This window comes from Apteryx mantelli, chromosome 6 (genome assembly GCF_036417845.1).
Source record: "Apteryx mantelli isolate bAptMan1 chromosome 6, bAptMan1.hap1, whole genome shotgun sequence".
Taxonomy (NCBI): domain Eukaryota; kingdom Metazoa; phylum Chordata; class Aves; order Apterygiformes; family Apterygidae; genus Apteryx; species Apteryx mantelli.
The window spans coordinates 48,161,025-48,182,330 of NC_089983.1; the positions used below are offsets into that span (position 1 = coordinate 48,161,025).

A 21,306-nucleotide genomic window follows, 5' to 3' on the forward strand; every position below is an offset into this window, starting at 1 on the left:
AAGCAATGGAGGATACACCCAAAGTTGAACCCTCAACTTCAGAGGCTATTCTTCTGCTTTTGTGTTTATGGTCCATGAAGAAAGAGAGGTCCTTCTAGAAGGCAGTTCAGAATACCAATTAATTTAGGTGCTTTAAATGGCACTTTGGGGTCTACCTTTCTTCACTGACTACAGAGAGATCCTCCATAAACTAACCACTTTCGCTCAATGTTTGAGTTTGTGAGTGCCCCTGTGGTTTTTGTGCAGTGAAGCAGTATGTTAGAGAAGCCACGCAGATTACATTAAGTACAGGTATTGATAACTTGTCCTTCTGCAACTCTTGTTTTAGTACGAGGTATGTTTTATTACAGGAAGAAGAGGTGTTTTCACAACAAAACAGACAAAGAATCATAAAGACTTGAAGAAACGATACTTCCCAAATTCCTTCCAGTTCAGAGACCCACCAAAGTCTGGTGGATCATCTCCACCAGTCTACCTGATCTGAGGTAAGCAAATTCTCTCTCCTTCCCACTCGTTCCCTTCCTGTCACGTACAGATAGTAAATGCAGTTGTCTGAATTTTTAAATTTTCTTCTGTTTTTTCTTTCTTCTGAAGCAACGTGTTAATCAACACTGTTTACACATGGAAAGAATAATCTGAGAAATAGCCAATAGTCAAGTAGATTAGTTTAGGCACTATACAGTTAAAACATATCTGAAAAGCAAACATGAAAGAAAACTCGCTGACTGCCATTCTCTACTCATTCGTGACAGCACACAACTGAAAAGTTGGTGGGCCTGTTTCTTTTACTGGAAAGCATTTTTTGGCTTTTTTTAGTGCAGTCTTATGAAAAGTAGAGCATCCTGAATTTTAGATTCGTCAAGTACTATAATTATAAGAATATTGTGTGTATCTTAAAAAGTTAGATGGGGACAGTCTTTGGTTTTTTTAATCTGTTAGCACAGATTTATTATGTAATAGAAAGCTCACAAGCAAATGAGAAAGCGCACTCGCAGAAAAAACAGCTGTCTCTTCCTCCAAAAATACATTCACCATTAGATTCCTGCACCTTGGTGAGAACTCATGGGGAAGTTTATTATGGATATGTATGCAATAGAAGCATAAATGTTTTGTAGTCAGTGTATAAGTCCTATACTTACTTCTGAATGATAAAAAATCTTTTCATGCATGATGCAGTGCTAACTATTTAATAATAGCTGGGACAGTCTCTAATAATCACTATCTTACATTAAATAGCAGATTTCCAGAAGTATAAGTGCTTTTTTTCAATGTCAAGTGTTCATTTTTTAATTGAACGGGGGAAAAAAATCCTTTGAAATTTTTTACAGATGATTATTTTAGTTCTTTATCACAAAAAAGAGATAGTTCCTAATAGGCAAAGAAAAATAAGAAGGTTGGTTAAAAGGAGAGAGAGAGAAAGACTTCAGGAGGGGAACAGCAAGATTGAACCTACTGAATTTGTATTAGCTGCAAAAATTTTCTAGACTGAGATACACAGGACCATTTTGATTATCACTGGTAATTTAGGCTTAGCGTTTTATAAAACTATACTGTATGGCTGGTCACCTATGTCTGTGATGGTAATGTTTTAATGTTAGTAAGTTTGTAAACTGAAGATATATAATTAAGGTAATGTAATTGCTCTTTCAGCAGAAATTTTTACGTGTTTTCATTTCCATATGCTCAATAAGACAATTTTTATCATTAGTTCATTGATACTATTGTATTTAGATATTACAGGTCAAAAAACAGGTTATATATTCAAATTTATTTTAATAATGTAGGTTTCTTGGGGCCTTCACTAGAAGCTTCTTCTACTGATGCCACTTCAGTCTTCAGTCTTGTCCATATGACCTAGTTATTTTAAGCTCGAGTATGACTTAGGTTTCATTGCTGGGCTACTTCACCATCTACTGAAATTATTTCCAGTAAATTTGTTTTACAGTGTTTGCTGTGAGTAGCGTTATGTGCTTAAGGGAAGGTCTTTACAAAAATGTCTCCAATCAATACCTTTCAATGTATTTAAACATGAATAAATAATTTTATCCAAAGAATATTATTTCCATAGTGAAATTACAGTCTGAGATATATTTGTATGCAGGTTCTTTAGAGATAGGTTATACCATCTTTCCATTTGTTTTATTACTGTAAAGGAAAGCTATGTTATGAAGCCATAGATTCTTAAGGTATTTATTTACAATTTTATGAGTAACTTAAAGATGTTTATTTTTTCAAATATTTCATACATCAGATTTATATAGAGAGGAAGAAAGTTAAAAATTCTATCATTCCTACAGTTGAAGAAATTTGTCTATTTAAATTGTGCCATTTATATGTCAGATTTTAAGCTTTAGAATTTAGAATTTCTGAGTAATGTAGAAAACATTGCCGTTTGCTTTCTTGGTAAGCTAAAAACTCGTAGCTAAGGCCCGCTCCTGAGAGCCCAACTTTGCAAGTCCTGGGGACGCTTGGCAGGAGGAAGCTCCCCGCGGCCCCAGTCTCCACCACATCTGTGTCCATACCAAGACATCGTTCTCCTTTCGCATGAAGTCTGGCTTTGTGATGAGCAACTGCAGTTTTCTTCACTGAATACCCCAAATTTTCACTGGCTAAAATGCAGTATTTTTTCTGTAGTATATTTGGATCCCTATGACTCCTTGCTTTTGTCAAGTCGCATTGCTTTAATATTAGTGTTCTGATTGTTTTATTTGTTGTAAACCCTTTCAACTAAGAGGAAGAGGCTTTATTTTAGTAATAGCAATAATATCGATTTTGTTACTTTATTATGAATGTTTTATTATTTATTTTTATTTTAATCATCTTATTAATGTCTGTGGACTGGATGATCTGGCAACAAGAACAAGCTGTCATTTTGGCCTGCTATCTTTATCTTTAGACTTTGCGGAAGCAGAAGATTTAACAGTTTTGAACAAAGCACTCTTTAGTCTTTAAGAAGACTTTTTATCTATTTCCTGGTGTTCACGGGCATTGGTAGACTACTGATGTTAGCTGCATAGCCATCACCTATGTATCTTTTAGTAGTCTCAGTAAATAAAAACGTTCAGTTTTAAGAACTGCTAAGCCTAGTAATCTTCAGAAACATTGAATGTACAGTGCTCAAAACTGAAAGCTGTCTGGTGTCCCAGACTTCAAGAAAGCCTAAAGAGTAAGAACTTCATACAATATATATTTATGTTTTTATAGGAACACAATTTTCAAAGTGATATCGGCTAGAGAACTCTAATGAGTTAAGTTTTTTCCTTCTAAATAGTTTGCCTGTGAAAAAAACAAGCTAGATCCATGATAGACTCTACTGGGTTGGTAAATACATCTTAAAAAAAAACAGACTGTCTGGTATCTATTTTTACAATATATTGTGACCCTATTTTGCCCTTAAATTGGAAAGGTGCTGATCAACTAATAGCTCAGTTGAATTACTGGTACTAATAATAATAAATTAATAAAAGCTAAAGAGCAGGTCATTGCCGAGAAAGCAAACTTTTTTTTGCTTATGAATTTAACTGAGATATTTAAGAATTGTAGTAAATACTGTGTTTGGTATTTGCTACCAGTCTACTTTTGATGAATCCGCATATATCCTGTTTGACTAAACTGGAGGTTTTCTTACATGTTTTGTGTTCTCTGTTGGAGAGAGGAAAAGGTTTTTAACAACAGCCAAGACCCTTACTATGATGGCAAACATTTTTTAAAAGACCTGTAGATCAGAACAGATACTTTAGGCTTTCGGTAGGATCTGAAGAAACAGTGATTGGACATGTTGCATCCATTGGAATAGAAGATTTATTCAAACAACGTAAAAACCACTATAATTCTGAATTTGTTAAAAGTGTGTTTCTAATCCCTAAGTACACTGTTATTGAGCCCACAGGCTTCAAGGTATAACACGTAAAGGCCTACATTAACTCTTCTGGATATGCCTTTAACCTAACGAGCACCAATCCATTTCACCTCTGAAAGAACTGATTAATTGACTCAGAGTCCTGCGAAGGTCGTTAGCTCCTCTCAGGGTCGCAGACACTGAAGCTGCTGCAAGCGGAGCCCAACTCGGAGCAAGCGGAGGGCCGCAGGCACGTTTTGGCGTCGTTTCTTAAGTAAATAGCTCCTCAGCAGCCCCGTGCTTTCGTTGTTGAGTGGGAGGCGTTACGTAGTGCCCCTCGCTGCGGCCCTGCGCGGGGGTTCGCCCGTATCCCTGTGCTTGAGCAGTCCCCTTTGGTAGCTCGCAAACCATGCTGGTGGGACCTTCTACGTGACTGAGGCCAGTCAGGTGATTTAAAAATAAACCAAAAAAAAAAAACAAAAAAAGAGAGAAAAAGCAAGAGAAATTGCAACTGTATTTTTAAAGTATTTTCATGTAGTATTAGCTGCAATATTTTGGCTCTTTAAGGCCAAGGCTTTTTGCCTTACTAGCTGAAGGTTTTAGCATGCGTCACTACAACTACATTTGTTTGAAGATGTGACTTTGTATGCATACAGTTTTATACTAGTTCCATCCTTTTAAAAATCCATATACTTATTTTTATAGAAATCTACTCGTTCTTGCAGACAATGAAATAACCATCATAATTTAGTAAAACATACCTTTTTTTTCCATCAGTTCCAGTCAGAGCTATCCTACCCTTATTTTAAAGCAAGTATTATTGCAGTTTATACTACAAAGTAATTGGATAATGGCTTCGAAAGCAGTCAGGAAAAGTGAAATAAAATCATTTGGCTCATCCTTTAATTCGAGCAATGTTCCTGTCTCGACAGATGTAACGTGGGGTGCAGGAGTTCCACACATGAGGGGTGCAGCAAGGCCAGGACCCAGCCTCAATGGCCGTAGCCCATCACCGAGCTGTAAACAGGAGAATATCTAAAGCAAAGCTGAAAGGGCACAAAGAATTTTAAGAAACCTGAAGATCCCCAAGTCACTAGAAGCAAGACCATGAGGAGCGTTGAAGGTAAGTATTCAAAAGTAAATCAGTGAATCTTTTTAAACAGACTTAGGATTTCATTTTCATAGATCTGTGCTGTTGTAGGAAAGATTGTTGCAAAAGATATTTCAGGTGATATATTATAACATATTTGAGGCAATGTTAGAAAAGCTAATCAGAAGAACAGTAGACAGTGAAAAATTCAGCATTTAACGGTGCTGGAGTAAACAATTTAGCAATTCATATCTTTCTGTAAGATAGACAGTGCACCCATACGTGGACCTTTTTGCTAATTGAACAAGGAAGAAAAAAGCATTGTTGACCTAGATTTAACACATTCCATTGAAACAGCATATAAAGTACAGTATTTTAATGATAAGAAAATTATAATTTTGTAACAGTGTGATTCATATGAGTATTAGTCATAATTGGTAGTAATATATTTTGACATAATTAAACAATAGAACTCCACTTATTGGCATCAGAAAATACTCAGCACCCTTCTTGACCTAGATTATATTGTAGAAACTAAGTGTAGCTGGCTTGTCCTGAGATGAAGCTAGAACTTTACCGTGAAATGTAAAATCAAGTGCTCTTATTCTTATACATTTTCATATTCAAAATATAAGGTTATACCATGTCAGCAGCCAGCAGATGGAGAAAAAGAACGTCCTAGGAAGCTCAAAGAGCACACTAGGAATCTGAGCTATAAATACCAGCCTAATTCCATAGCTTTAAGATTTCTCCAAAGCTTTTTTAAATCCCTCCAGAAAAGACTGAAGAGAATCCTAATCTGATGTGCCCCAGTTGAAGAAATATGTACATTATTCTTTTTTAAATAAAATTATGTCAATCTGCAATAGGTTGTTTGGGCATCATAATGATTCAATGTAGTTGAGTACTATTGCTTCAAAATAAGGTTTTTAAACAGACTGGTATGTTTGCATTCTCATCAGGAATTTCTTCCTTGTTGGTCTTCATAAAGCAGCTTGTATTGGGAAAGGAGAAAATGGAACCTGTCTTTATGGTATTCCCACAGAATACTTGAGGTTCCCAAGTCATTTTGAATCTGTATTTTTTAGAGAGCTGCCCCTTTCAGTAGAGAGAGTTAACAGAAAAGCAATCTACTTTGGTAGGATTTTATGAAAATTTGGAAGGCACTGTGGTGTTTTCTCCTTGGCATTTGTAAATTGTACCTATGGACTCTAACACTTTCGTGGCTACGTTCAGAAGTGCTTGTTTTCCTGGCTTCCATACCTGATACTGTAAATTCTTGAAAGCAGACTTGCAGGATTTCATAACTTTCTAGCGAGGGCATTACTCCCTTTATAATCAAATTTGGCCGGTCTCGGACGTGAATAGGTCATAAGGCAAGCGTCTCTAAGAAAAGCTCTGGATTCTGAGATAAGTAAATTGCTGAGCATGTAAATGAACAGATTCTTTTCTCCATGATGTTGGATGAAAAGACACAAATACTTGTATTAATGAAGCATTGTTTAATGTTTTCTGTTGAAGATAGCAAACAACAGTAGCTAGGGAAGCCACGAGACAGAATTACCACATAATCCTGGAATGATATCATTTGGAAGGGACATTTGGAGGTCGTCTGGTGCAACCCCCTGTTCAAAGCAAGGCCAACTTTGAACAGGTTGTCCAGGGCCTTCTCCATCTGAATTTCGAATACCTCTAAGGTTGGAGATCCCACGACTTCACTGGGCCTCTGTACAAGGATATACCAAATCATCCTCACGGTGAAAATCTTTCCCTAACGTCTGTTTAAAACTTCCCATCTTGCAACTCCATGTGCTGCCTCTTGTCCTTTAATGTGAACATCCAAGAAGAGTCTGGCTCCATCGTCTCTCTACTCCGCCATTAGCTAGTTGAAAGGAGCAATGGGATCTCCCCCTTCACCTTCTCTTCTAGAGACAGCACAAACCTAGATCTCCTATCTCTCCTTCCTTAAAGACCTCTTCCCTCCTTTAAAATCTTTTTTACTTTCTGGACAGACATTTGGCTTGAAAAAAAGGTATTAAAAATAATTTTTAATAATTTCAGTAATTTTTTGGAAACTTCTGTGTTTCTTTGCATTTTCCCTCTAAAAGAGGAAGATGATTGGAGAGCTTGAAGAAAATACGCATCATAAATGTTCTTTCCTTGAGTGCTGGCAATTTTACAAGCTAGTAAGTTAGTAAAACCTCAGGTAGAATATATTTTGCAGTTTTGGACACTGCTCTTGAAAAACAGTTTTCGTTAGCTGGAAGAGGGCAAAGGAGAACAACAAACTAGTGAGAGACTTAGCGTTGAAAGAATTGTGTTTGTTTATTGTAGGAAAAAAGAATACTGGAGGATGGATGGGAGGCTTGAAAAAGATAAGAGCTTTTTATAAAAGGAATGGTGGCAGTTCCTCTGTGGATAAAAAAATACAGAAAAGTTTAATTTGCACTAAAGATAGTTTAGGATAGATGTTAGGAGAAAGCAGGCCACCTTTTTGTTTTTCCTGATACCTGACTGTAAATACAGATGAAAAACTGGGAATTTTTACCTACAGCTGTGATGAAGTCTGTGATTGAAAGTTTTTAAAACGCATAGAGAAGCAGCGTCCAGAGATGGTCTTGGTAAATTTGATCTTCCTTCAGTGCCCGTGGGCTGCCTAGATTGCTCTCCTGAGGTCCCTCACCGGAGTCGCAGTGTCGGTAATTCTACCAGCTTGACTCTGGCGTTAGCCTTGTTTTACTTCCCTCAAAACTTCTTGTACTAATGGTAACATATTCCAGTTTAAGGTATTTGGTATTTAAAATCTTTACTTACTGACAGCAAGTTTCAGTACATGAAAATGAACCAAAGGCCTTTTTTTCTTGTATAAAGTGCTTTAAAAGACCTTATCTAAGCTGGAGTGAAATTCAGGTTCAATAGTCTTTGGATGCTTGCCATTGATTTCAGTGAATTCAGACTTTCATTGAGATGGTATGCATCAGTGTAACATAAGAAATAAATACATTAAAAAAGAGAAGCAGAAAGCTGTCTTACCTGTCTATACCTTGAATTCACATTTCTTATATTTTTATTCCAAAAGTTGATGGCATCTGTTCATGACACAGGTGGCCACATTTGGTTTTTGGTTTTTGGGGCTTTTTTTTTTTTGGTGGCAGGATATATTTGTGTTACTAAATGGGTGTCTTTTAAAAAGCTTTTAAAACGTTATAATTAAGAGGGAAATAGGGAAAGGCGTTACTAATTCCTGCGAACCCATGGTCTTTACTCTCAGTTTTGTTTTCTCTGCTTTGATGAGCTGGTGCAGTGCTTTTTCACTTGTCGAGCTTGAATTCCCTCTCAAGGGAATCAAACCTTTTCTTGTCCAGCTTAGAGTACGTGCGTTTTATTGCACGTGTAGTAAAATCAGGTTTTACAGTGCCTCAAGTGAGCAAAGCCACAGACACCTGACAAGACAGCGTTGAGCATCGTTCAGGGACCGTCGAGCTCTACCTTACACCTAACGATATCCCGGGAAGAGGCAATACCAGTCTTTCCTAGTGCCCAACTATTTGGGAGAGGGTGTGGAAGTCTTGAGAGATCCGTTCAGTATAAAAACACTCATTCCTGTTTTGCAGAGGAAGAAAGGGGGTATTTAAGGAGGCAAAAAAAAAGCTTTTACCTAAAGTAAAGTATGCTTAGTAGCCTGCGTATCCTTTTTTCAGAAGCACAGTAAATTGGCTTTTGTTGGTCAAAGTCCAGATAGCCAAAGTTTTTGCCTTTTAACACTTCTGTTAACTGTAGAAAAAAACTGTTTAGAAGTGGCAAAAGAATTTGCTTTTAGAAGTCTGTTGTACAAAGGTTCTTTAGACACTTATTGAAAATGCCCAGACTTCTGTGTTAAAGTGCAGGTTAGTAACCTAAAAATTTGAGAAGAAATTTCATGTTCCATCTCTGAGTCCTAACTTAAAAATATTTTTCTAAAATTGTGCTTCTGGAAACATATGCAGAGAAAGGTTTTTTTTTTTTTTTTAATTAAAATCTAGACTTTTAGCATCGTTTGGATGGTGAAATAACTCCAAGGAGAGTTTCACAACCCTTGTAGTAAAATGGAGAGCAGAGTGATTTTTATCATCATAAAAACACGTATTTCATTTCCCAGGAGCCAGAAAGTAGTCTTTGGCAGTTTATTGGACAATGAAATTTGTCCTTGTATTAAGGTGTCAATGTGAATAGCTCTGACACTTGTTATGTAAAAATTCAGCCTAAAAATATGCAGAAACTAACATTTAGATACTATGCCTATTTGAGTAGATTGAATATACCTTGCTTTTTCTTGAATGTAAATCTTGGAGTAAAGGGGATTATGAGTTGGTGAGTCTTGCCAGAAGCTCTGCTGCAGCAGCCCGCGGAGAACAGGGGCAGGTTAACGAAGTTCTGAGCTCTCCCTGGGCCAGCGAGACAGCAAAGAGGTTTTGGCTCAGTAAGCACAAAATCTTGTATGAAACTAAATGCGTATGCACAGTTGAGAACTTTATTGTCATTGTTGCTGGAATGCAGAGTAAACTTCAATAGAGTAGGGGGTTTTTTAAGTTGTACTTTAGATTATCTTTTATATGCTTATGATGTTTTATTGAAATAAAATGTGTACAAAATATGGAGTGCAAACAGGTGTTTGTTGCAGAGTTTCAAAGTAGAAACACTGTTCAAAGAAACCTCACTGATTAAATGAGTATAAATATTAAGGACTAATTAAGAATAATTTAATATTGAAATCTTAACATAATAAGAGGACCGTATTGCTTATCTTCTGTTTCAACTGATTCTTTGTTTTTCAGCTTGGAATGAACAAGACGAACATATCCACCTTAAATCTAATGCTTAATGAGGAAAAAGGTCAGTTTTTTTTTATCCTGTATACTACTGCTAATTAGCATATTCAAAATACTGTATATTTGCATTACTTATTTCATATTTCTTACACAGCAAACCAAATACAAGGTTTAACAGGAGGCTGAGAGAGTATTTTAAATTGAGAGGTATATTCATAAAACAGTTGACTCAGACCTGTGTAAATAGAAAAAGGAAACTACATAAGAAAAGGTCAAGTATACAAGCCTTCATAGAGATTTATTTTAAAATATTAAACTTAAAATTAATGGGCTTCTTGTATATCAATAAATATTTGTCATAATTTTCATGGAGTGAAGGCATTTAAAAGGATTAAAATAACCCACTATTTTTTGTACATATCCTTAAACTTCTGAGTGCTCTTTTAGAAAAGAGAGGAAGACTCTTAATACTGACTATCTCATAAATAAAACAGTGGGGCCAAATCCTCCAAATATGCATTCAATTAGTGTATCATTGAAAGACAGTGAATAATAATCTACTAATGCTAGAAAGAGATTCATGCATCATACTGTGCAGGTTTGTAGCACGCCAGATTTCAGAGGGGCAGCCTAAGCTCTCAAGCACTTTTACTGTTATGCCAGATAATGCTGCGGAGTTTGCGTTAAGGTGTCTGAATAGCTGGGGTTTGTTATCTTATTTTTAATATCTTAAGAGTATTTTCATGAGGGAAATTGCTGAGTAGAGGTGCATATTTCAGTAAACAATGTTTAAAAAAAAAAAAGACATTTGGAGAAAAAATTCCATGTGTCTAAAAATAGTATAGTCACATGACATATTACTTTGGCACAAAAGCATAATTTAGAGGCTTAATTTGCAATCCTACTATGTTTTTGACATTGTCTTACTCAGAAACTCAGTCTGAATTATTCAAATGATTTAAGTATTTCTGTGTCCTGAACTTCAGGTGTCTAATACAAAGGAAGTTTATGTAGCTTACTGAGGTCTCTGCATTTGAGATTCAGAAGCATAATTTTATTTTCACCCTTTACTGCTGTATTTTTGACATTACATAGCACAGTTAATGGAGATTTGGGGTTATCTTAACTGAGGGATAATTGTCAGGGCTGCAGTTCAAAGCTGTTGATCATATTTCCAGTAACCTGATTTTTTCTCTTTTCTTTTCTTTTCTTTTTTTTTAACTGTGTAAGTGAAAATGAATTGAATTTTCCTGCTTTTTTTTTTGTTTCTGAAATTCATACAAGCTACATTAAAAAACTGTTATAAAATTATATTTAATAATTTGAGATTTTGGAAGACTGAAACATTGAGGGAACAACTTTCTTCTTTTCTTTATGTGCTTGGATCTACTTTGGAAGTAGTCTGAACCTTTATTATATTTGTAGCTGAATTTCTTGATGATAATCAGTGCGTTACTTCTACAGTTTTAAGTTTATGTTGGTCTGTAACTTCCTTATCACTTTTCCTGACAAACGTAATTGTCTACAGTGGTCATTTTCTAATGTATCTGTGTATTAAGTTAGCAAGAGAGAGATGGACCCCACTGTGACAAATCAGATTATTCTGTTTTGCTATCCGTTTTTGTTGCGGCAGTTGCTCTTTGAAGGTCTGAATTGTTTCTCTCTTGTAGTGCAGACTGCTTTTTTTTTTCTTCCACATTTCACGGTTGTCTTTTCTCATGATATGGTGTCTGTTTTGCTAACTTTCTAGTGCTAGACTCCTAGAGCTTGCTGTCTCTTCTAGAGCTAACAGAACGTCCACCAATTTTTAAAAAGTCAGTGTTACAACCATGAAAGGGAAGCCGCAGAGAATTAAGATAGAGGACATCTAACCTCAAAATTAACTACTTATCCCTGCTCCAAAACACTAAAATCTGGAAAGGAACTTTGTCCACAAAATAAAATACTTGAAGAGTCTTGGAGTTCTCTATGGTAAAATAGGTTTTAGAGGAGACAGAATTTCTTACCCAAAGAAAGCTTGAAGGGGACCAAACAAGAGAGTCCTTTCCGGGTGCAGAACTGGCTGCACGCACTGAACATGCATGATGTGAGGGAAGGAAGAACTGGAGAGAAGAAGCTGTTCAGAAGAAGAGTTTAAGTATGATTTGTCTTTGTTATAGAAAGTTTTATCCTTTTAAACTCATCAGATGGGAACCTCATTATGCAGTCTCTTCTCTGCTGCATAATACTTTACTTGCTGCTCTGTTTCAGAAAATAAAAAAAAATAATCGGTTTGTGTAAGATTACTGCAGCTTTATGTTTGCAGATGGAAATGAGGCCATTGAAAAGTAAATGCACGAAAGGCTTTTGGTCATTTTAAAAACAGAAAACCATCTATGTCCATTTTCACTTTCCCTAGATTGGTAGGTTGCTGGAGACAAACATTTTTCATTATACAAACTCCTCTTTAGAGTGACAAAATGGACATTTCTTCACTTCCTCTTATTAGCAGTAGGTTAGTGACATTTTATTTCATAACATTCCCTAAAAAAGGTTTGCTGATAATGGTGACATGAAATTCTGTTCGGCAGAATAACTTAGCTGTTTTAAATTGCTTGTGTTCCTACCAAATATTAGTTTTAACTTTAAAAGTAAAAAAAGCCTGATTGCTTTGTTTTGGCAGTGTAAAGTAAGTATAAGCAGCATAGGCCTGTCTCACATACACACAGTTATGACCAGTTCCCTAAAGGAAATACTCTTTCCATCTTTTTATTGGAAATGAAGACCTCAGTTGTTCCCAACTCGGGGAGTCGCACAGCTAGATGTGTTAAAAGGAATCACACTTTGAGCAAGTTTCAGATTTTGCTTCTATGCTTACACTACGTAAAGGATGTGAAAAGAGTCGCTCTCCTTTCCAGTGCAGCCATTGCCTTGGAGAGCTGTAGTGCTAGTTAGCTAAGTCTCATAAATCGAGGAAACCTCGTTGCTTTTTCTCGGTACTGGAAGTATCGCTAGGAAGGGTTACAATTTCTATTTAGCTAAAGGCGTTCTGGTCCAGCGTAGCCTAGCAGAAGAGGTTCGTATTGTGCAGTCCTAATGATCAGCCAGAATCCATGAAAATAAATCACTGCTTTTCTGTCAGAATCTTTTCCCTAGCTATCAGCGATACAGCTGAAAATTGTTTCATTGTTGTAGGTTCCTAAATAGTACGCCCTGAAGCGGCTGCTCCCATCGTCTAGTCTGGCAGCGTTAGAAACCAAGTGCTGCAGGATTATGTCCATGCAGCTAAGAAATTCTCTCTGAGTTGGGGCGTATGCAGTGGGCAAAGATCATGGTGGACGTGGAGAGGGCTGGGTAAGATGGCCTTGGGGCTTGAATGAAATTGTTCGCTATTTAAGAGTGAATTCATCCAAATAGCTCTCATTTTATAGAGTGGTTAAATTGGTGTCTTCCAATCCTGAAAAGTTCAACGCCATCAAAACCAGTTTAAGTTAGGACCACATGAGCCTTGTTCCAGTACCTAACAGTGCTGTCATTTGTACAGTTCAAAATACTTTCCTACCAGAGGTAGTTGGACTGCTATAAACTGCTTCTGCACTAAAAGCAATTTAAAATGTACCATTTTAATTAAATCATTCAATACAGATCAATTTTATGGTTGTTGCAGTGTATTCTTAATACTCCTTGTTTACGAATAAGATGAAGATGTCTTTCTCAAAACAAAGACCAGAGTATATCATGTATACAGCTATGCTTTAGTCCTAGAATCCAGTATAACAAAATATACATTAGGTACATAGGTTTATTTAACCACTCACATAAAAATAGCACTTCATAAATTGTTCAATACCGATCTAATTAGTGAACAGAATGCTTCTTTTCAAAATGGAAAAGCATTCCCCAAAAGTGATGGAACATGCATTTGTTTCTAATTAGATGATACAAGAGAATCCTAACTAATTGCTTTGATAGACTTAAACAGATTAATAATTAGCAAGTGATAACTAAATAAAAGCTCATTTTAACTCTGCATAGTTTGAAAATAATGCTCTTTAACAAGCTAAAAATTTGTGTTAGTTCTAAAACCCCAAGACCATGATTTGAGGGCAGTTCTATTTCTGAATGTGTATGAACTAATATCAGTAAAACACAGAATTTTCCTTTAACAATAACTGTGGGGGATGTTTTTTTGAATTTTATTAAATATAGATCATAAGTATTTCTGTGATAGAAAGTAAAGCTTGGAAGTGAGTTTGGTATTTGAATTTATACACAGTATGTTTTGTGGATGTTCTGAGTGTTTGCAAAACTTTATACCCAAAATCTGTGGTCATGCCCTCAGTAAGGGCTGAGTTTTGTGCATCAGAGAGGCAGTCTTTTGTCAAGGCCTCTGATCAGCTTTTCTCTGTAATGCATAGAATTGTTAAACACACTTAAACGTTCATTCTTAAAAAGTTGCAAAGCATATTTTCAATATTAGAATGTCAAAATATGACTTACTGAGTTTACATCCACCTATTAATGAAATAAATGTTACATGGGTATCACTGTGATAGATGTAAGTCCAGATGTGGGTTCATCTATCATGTGATAGCTGTGAATACAGACTATTATTATCTAATTTAAGTTTATTTTACTTTATACCAAGTTTTCTATTTCACCACTTAACTAAAAATTGATAAAGTAAACATTAACAGCTAAGCATTCAAAGAGGCTTTGAAAGTGGAGCATTTTAAAAAGTGAGACAACTCCATTAAAAATTGAAAACATGCTTTCAGCATATGAAAACTAGGGAGAAAATTTTCATGGGAGGAAGGTTATTTGCAGGGGGAAGTAGGGGGAAAACAGTTCAGTATAGTTTTATATAGTTCTCATGAAATATTTTTAAACATATTATAATGAAAGTGGAGTGCAAAACAAATCTAAAAGGCATGTCTTGGCACACAGAAAAAAAGAAGTAATTGATTTGGATATGGAAAGTTGTGTTACTCGTGGTGAGATAACATGAGCTGTCTGGAGTTATTATGAGATTACAGAGAAGAGGTATTTATTACATGAGTTGATGAAAATCAGGCCTTTGGATAGAATCCAGTGTGCAAAATACTTTGGATCCAGTCCAAAATCCAAATACTTTCTTAACCAATAGAATTACTTTGGTTAGAATACTTTGGTAGAGAAAGGGAAGATGGTACATCAGAAGCGACAGCGTTTGGGCAATTGAGTTGGAAGATTCTGGGCTGGCAAGAAATGTAAAGGTTTGAGTAGTCAAGCGGATGCTCCGTACGTCAGGGCATTCACAGTCATGCCGATCCCTGCTGGGATTTAAGTGTCCTTTTTCAGCCGCGGAAGGGTTGGTCAAACCTAATAGCACAGTGCCGCTGTCCTCTGCAGGTGTCTCCTCAGAACTTGCAGCTCCTTGTCCAGGCTGGCCTGCATCACCGTTTAAAACATATTGTGAAACCCGCCTGTGCCAGCTGTAGGGTGAAAAAGAGCCAGACTCAAGCAGCTTTAAGGGACTCTCGTCCTCTTCTCCCCTGTTGCCTTCCTCAGCTCCGTTTTCCTCGCCTGAGAAGCGGGTGTTGGGGCATGCGAAGGGTGTCCCTTCTCGCGGCAGAGCTGGAAGGACTGACTCCTGTTGGAGGGAATCTCTGCCACGCTTAGCTTTTCTATGGTGTCGTGCAGTGGAATAAAATAACGGATAGCAGCTCTGGATGTGGGTTTCAGTGAAAGCTTTTGTATGACAGCATCAGTGGCAACCTCTTATTTTTGTCGTTTATGCCTAATAGATATATGCAATGGTTACAATAAGCAATTTCTGATTATTTTATTGCCTGTAATTTGTGGAAATCCACGCTGAACTGTGCTGAGGTTTACCGAACTAATCTTGCTTCCGTAAGCATTTTCATCTAAACACATAAAAACGTGACTAGTTACACACTGATGAGCTATGTACTTCTAAGAAGCTTCCAGAGAGCCTCAGCCTTTTTTCCCTGTAATTCATTGCATGCAGGCACGTTGGTGTGTCCTCGCAGAGCCCAACTTACACGAGTGCAGTAAGTTAAAAGATAAAAGGTCCAACCTGGTTAATGGGAACAGCATCGTTTGCTGTTTTCTGCTTAGGGTGTGTGTGTGTTGTTTGAAATATTTTTGTACCTTGGGAAAAAATGGATAATCATGTGTATGCTCTGATTTTTACATCACTGAAATCCTTGTACTACTTTACAGTTCTTCAGTCTCTAGTAGCCTTCAAGAAAAAGTCGTATAAATAATAAATTTTGCCAAAAAGCATATGGCTGAAGCAGCCATTTTATACCAACTCACTGTACTGAGTAAAAATCTTTAAATATTTGCCACAGAAGAAGCAGTTATATGAAGTTTTTTGCTTCTTGCCATACTATTTCAAGATATGTGTAGCACAGAAAGATGATTTATCTGATTAAATGATGATAAACATTATGGTAGTGATAGATTGCAACATTAGCTGATACATGGCATCGTAGAACCAGTAAAAATATAAGGTTACTTGCAAGTGTCTCTTGCTGCTTGTGCAAAAAAAAAAAAATTTGATGGCTATTATTTCCTCGTAATGGATCCAATGTAATTGCCCTAAATAGCAACAAGTTAGGCTGGGTCAAGAAATGAGCCTTCTCTGTAGCATCTGCTTCCAGTATTTTTAATATGTCTTTTCTGATTCTAATTTTAGTGTATTACGGAACGTTAATTCTCATTAAAAATAATGGGGAGATAATTTACTTATTTTAGTCTTACATGGAACCTGTAATAAAATTCCAAAGCACCTTTTTGCAATAATAACGAAACTTAAAGGTAAATTCAGTCTTGTACTTGATGAAACATCATCTGTTATCCTGCTAATCGGGATAAAACCAACCTAGCAACCAAGACAAAACTTTGTTAAACTAAAAGGCTCAACTCGGGAGTCCAGGACTCGAGAGTCTTGTCCTCTTGCCAAGTGCTTCCCAGATCCCATTTCTGTTTGCCAGATTTAGAGATTAAAGGATATATTGTTTGTATGAAAGACGGCAAGGTGTTTCATGTGACATTCACTCTAATCTTCTTTAGCTTGTCCTTATTCACCTTCCCAGTGTCAGCGACCAGGATCTTCAGTTCTGTAGCAGGTGGCCAGGCTGCACGGAGTGCCACGCGTAACGCATTTACGCAGACCCTGCCTGCCGAGGAAAGGGGTAGGGCTTCAGCCGAGCCTCTCCGCGGGGCCTCCGCTCCTTTCGCCGGCAGGGCGCGGTGGATAGGAACAGGCAGGAGGCTTCCAAGGCAGGTGTCTGTCTGGAGAAGCCCCAGGTGATGCCCGCAGAAAGCTCTTTTCTCTCTTACAAATTACCTTCATTTGGCAGGTGAAGCAGCAAATATGTCACAAATTATGCCTTGCTTCTTTAAACGTGTATCTGGGCTGTAGGTCAAAACTTGTGCAATTTCCATAGCGTTTTGATTCCACCTCCTGGATGGAGATTCACAATTTAGTAATAAAATTTTCCATTTTCCATTTACTAATAAAATATGTTCTCTTAAAAAAAAAAAAGGCAGGGCATGCAAGTATCTTGCAAAGTGGAATTGTTCCGAGGTGCTTGCTGTAAGCAAGACACACTGCACGCACTGGGCAACTTGGGAGTTATGTGTACGTAACTCTGAAGAAATAAATGCAGTCATTCCAACCTCCCTGTTTTAATCAGGATCTTATCTGTGCAAACCTCTAGCCATATATTTTCCTCATCCTTTCCCCAGTTTTGGCCAGCCAAGGATTACATCCTGTTGGGGTACTCCAGAGTATAGGAAAGTTGAAACAGGTCCCTGAAAGCTGTGGCAGGCTTTTCGGGAAGCCTTCTTTCAGGAAGGAATCGCAGTGTTTAGTCTTTAGATCTCTGCACCTTAGTCGAGGGAATATGTCCAGCCTGCTGCTTTCCAGTCCACATCACTTCGTAAATATTACATCGGTTTCTTTTTTTTCGTTATGTAACATTTTGAACTTTACATTTTTAAGTAGCACATCCAAAGAGCATGTACTGCATAAGAATACTTAAAGGAATCATTTCGAGGACTGAATTTATGTCTCTGGAGTCTTCCTCTAGTGGTCTTGAAGGAGCTGCTGTTATTGTTACACGTACACCTAATGTGTTGTTGATGCTGTTGTAGAAATGTTTTAAAATCCTCAGTCTTTCTATCTCAGAAAACTTTTTCTTATAAAAATCAGCCAGGTCTATAGCAACAGTTGCTGTATTTAAAAATGTTAGCAGTGGGAACGATGAGGCGGAATTGGCATACAATTACAAATAAAACCTGTAATAGAGTCTTTACTACAATAGAAAGTCATCAATGCTCTTTAATGTTAGAGTTCTAGGATTATTGTTTTCTAGTTTTTATAACATACTTACTAGAATTGCATATTCCTTAATAAAACTTCCAATCTTGAGAGTTAGTTCTTGTCTGGATTCCTTATAAAACTTTATTTTGGGGGGATAACAGTTCATGTAATTCTGAACTACTTTAAAGAAGACTTGCTCATACAAGAATATCGGAAAAGTGTATTACTTCTGACATTTAAGTTGTTTCATAGGCATTCTGACATCTATGCAGAAAAACCTGAAGATTCTGATATTAAACTTAGATTAAGAAATCTAATGATGCTGGCTTTTTCCTTTTTATTGTACAACTTTTTTTACACTGATTATTGCAATCTAGTTTAAATGCAAAATTTTTTCCATTCTTATGGATATTATCAACCCTAAAAGCAACTTCCTTCACATTAAATTCGTTTAGTTTTATAAACAGTTTATAAAGGGCATTAACTGAGTGAGTCATTCAGTGATAATTTTGAATAGAAACATTTGTGAAACTTCAGTTAAAAGATGTATCCCTAATTCACCCAAACTATACATTAACTATTTAATAACTGCAGTTGCGGTTACAGATATAATTCAGTTGCATTCACATATAAATAGAATATGCTAGTGAGATTGTATTTACCCTAACCCTTATTTTACAGTTTCATTGATGGTTAAAATTTTGATTCTAAACTCTTGATGTATATGATATCTTGATGTAAACAAACGCAGATGTATACATCTTCATGAGTTACAGAACTGGGCTAAAAGATGTAAGAAAATGGCTCATGTGTTTTCTATATCTGTGTTTTTCAGACTGTTTTATTGGAGCTGGGGAGTCATGAAAGAATCTCAAGAAGAGAACTTGGATAATGAATGGAAGATAAAAAGAAAACAAAAAGAATGTGGCATATAAAGGGTATAATACCTGGAGGTATTAGATCTGACTCATATTTATAAAAATGAGACGAGCTTTCACAAAATACAAGTTATCTTAGACAGTCATCAAGCTTGGAGCCATGCTGTTGAACTAGAAATTCTCCTTTTCCCCATTCTCCTTTCTGACAGGTAACAAAGGATTGGTGAATTATCATTTTCCCAGGTTGGAAGCACTAATTTTTATCTATATAGTCCATCCTTATGAATATATAAGGAGTTAAACATTGCATATTTAATGTGGATTATAATGGGAAACTGACTCATTAACAAAAATGGCCACTTTTAAGGACTTGGTTTCAAACTGAGCTGGAGCCTCCCAATGCACTTTGTACAATTTGGGGAAAGGTGTACTGAATGGCCTTCTTTGGGAGGCCATGATGACATGTAGTAAAAGGATATCATCTTACTGTTGATATCTTTGAAGACTCATAAACAGAAACAGAAAAATGAATGGAGGAAAGGAGTGTGACGGAGGGGACACGGATGGAGGGCCACCAGCAGTGCAAGTTCCAGTTGGGTGGCAACGGCGGGTGGACCAAAGTGGAGTGCTCTATATCAGGTAAGGTTGTGTAAAATGGTGACTGGTTTTGTTTTCATTGTAGTTTTGCCAGAACATGTGGTAAATCAGCAGCTCAACTAATCTTTTGTGCTCAAGAACTTCAAGGACTTGTTCTTCTTTTGGAAGTGCTAGACCAGTTTTTCCACTGGTATTAGTGGAGCCCATTGAAGTCAGTGGAATTGCGCCATTCACATGCCCATAACGTGTTCTGCCATCCAAATCTAATATTGCTAAGTCTTGAAAATTTGATACCCTTGCTGTACATTTTGCTTTAGGCATGAATAGTTCTTTATTACTTATTATGGTCATGTGGATTTTAAAGTTGAACAGTAGCAGATTTAACCTTACTTAATATTTGTATTATTCAAACCTTTTATAATGAAACTAACCAGAGAATTAAGTTATACGTTGCAGCTGAGATGATGAGAAAGTGATGCTGTCTCCATCTTACTCCCAGATGCATAAACATTGCCTTTCCCTTGCGCCAGCACTGAATGTTCATTAGATCCTTTGCCAGTTGAGTTCACATCAGTGACCAGGCATAAAAACAACTTTTTGCAGATTGGACAGAGTGGGACTTTCTTCTTCTGTCAGTAGCCAGTCTTCAGCTTAGTTCATGCAATGTCACATAACTTTGTTCTGCCATTCTGTTCTTCTTCCTTAAGTCTTTTCTGGGTTTATGTTCCAGATCTACATTATATGTTTGCATTTTTCATACTTTCTTTTGGAAGGAAATTAAGTGGTGTAACTCCGTAACTTCAGTAGCTCCGGAAATCATCAGTTTTTAAACATTCTGTGAAGGTTCTGTGTTCAACATCACTGGTGTTCTCCAGCAAGATTTACTTGTACAGATTTCCCCATGTTTCTCATGCAGAAAAACAGGGATACAAGCCTGGACTGTAACCTCTCACTGAAGTTTTAGGTGTTTTATTTGTTTATTTTGTTAGCTTATTGGATTTTTTTTGTTTCATCCTGAAACAGTCACAAATAAATTAATTGAAATTACTATTAAATGAGTGTGTTTAGGCAGACTATAAATTAATGTTATTGGGAAAAAGTCATAGTTGGCTTTAACAAAATACAGATATATCAGATTTACATCGCATTAATATTAAATGATTACTAGTCTATTATTTGCTTAATCTTATCCCAATATTCTGTGATTGAAATAACCACTTCTTCACAACATTTTATGTAATACCAATATAGAATTCTTTAATGAGTCAAAGCATACTCCAGCTTTACACTGAACTAACATAAAAAATCAAATGCATTCCAGGATTTCTTGTTATATTCTTAATTAGCAGAACCAAGCAAAGTCCATGTCAGCGATATGCATGTCAAAGATAAATCACTTTTCCCATGTATTTCTCATTATAGCTATAATTTACTGGGCCTCTGCCTTAGTTAAAAATCAATGAGAAAGAAAGAGTTGGTTTTTTTCTGTCATCCCTATATCCAGGCAGCAGGACTTGCATTTGGTATTTTTATACGGCTGGTTATCCTGCTTAATTTTGAACTTCATTTTGTACAGCTGTAAGAAGCAGGCCACCTAGCCTGTGCTGCTGCTTCAAGTGTGTCTCGTGTACGCTTATAAAGTAGTACGTGTTGGTATCATCCTGACAGTTACTTCTCTGTCTTGTTTTTATGCATGTGATCTTTGTTCAGGAGAAACAACTTTCGAAATTGCCTGATGCAAACTGTTGTTTCTACTCCCGCTTAGTTCACCAGTTGGCTTT

At 36.6% G+C, this 21,306-nt stretch overlaps 1 protein-coding gene across 8 annotated transcripts in view; it reads left to right on the top strand.

Annotated features, from left to right (window-relative positions):
- MBD5 (methyl-CpG binding domain protein 5) overlaps positions 1 to 21,306 on the top strand; it is a 145,000-nt gene that overhangs the window by 78,048 nt on the left and 45,646 nt on the right. For 5 of the 8 annotated variants that reach the window (XM_067299418.1, XM_067299415.1, XM_067299422.1 and 2 more), the window contains 4 exons: positions 351 to 485; positions 4,771 to 4,961; positions 9,743 to 9,800; positions 18,886 to 19,567. In XM_067299418.1, the coding sequence (XP_067155519.1) occupies positions 19,455 to 19,567 (113 nt within the window). In that variant the 5' untranslated portion in view covers positions 351 to 485; positions 4,771 to 4,961; positions 9,743 to 9,800; positions 18,886 to 19,454. Of the gene's footprint in view, positions 1 to 350; positions 486 to 4,770; positions 4,962 to 9,742; positions 9,801 to 18,885; positions 19,568 to 21,306 lie in introns of those variants that run through there. The other 3 variants (XM_067299419.1, XM_067299420.1, XM_067299421.1) reach the window with 3 other exon arrangements.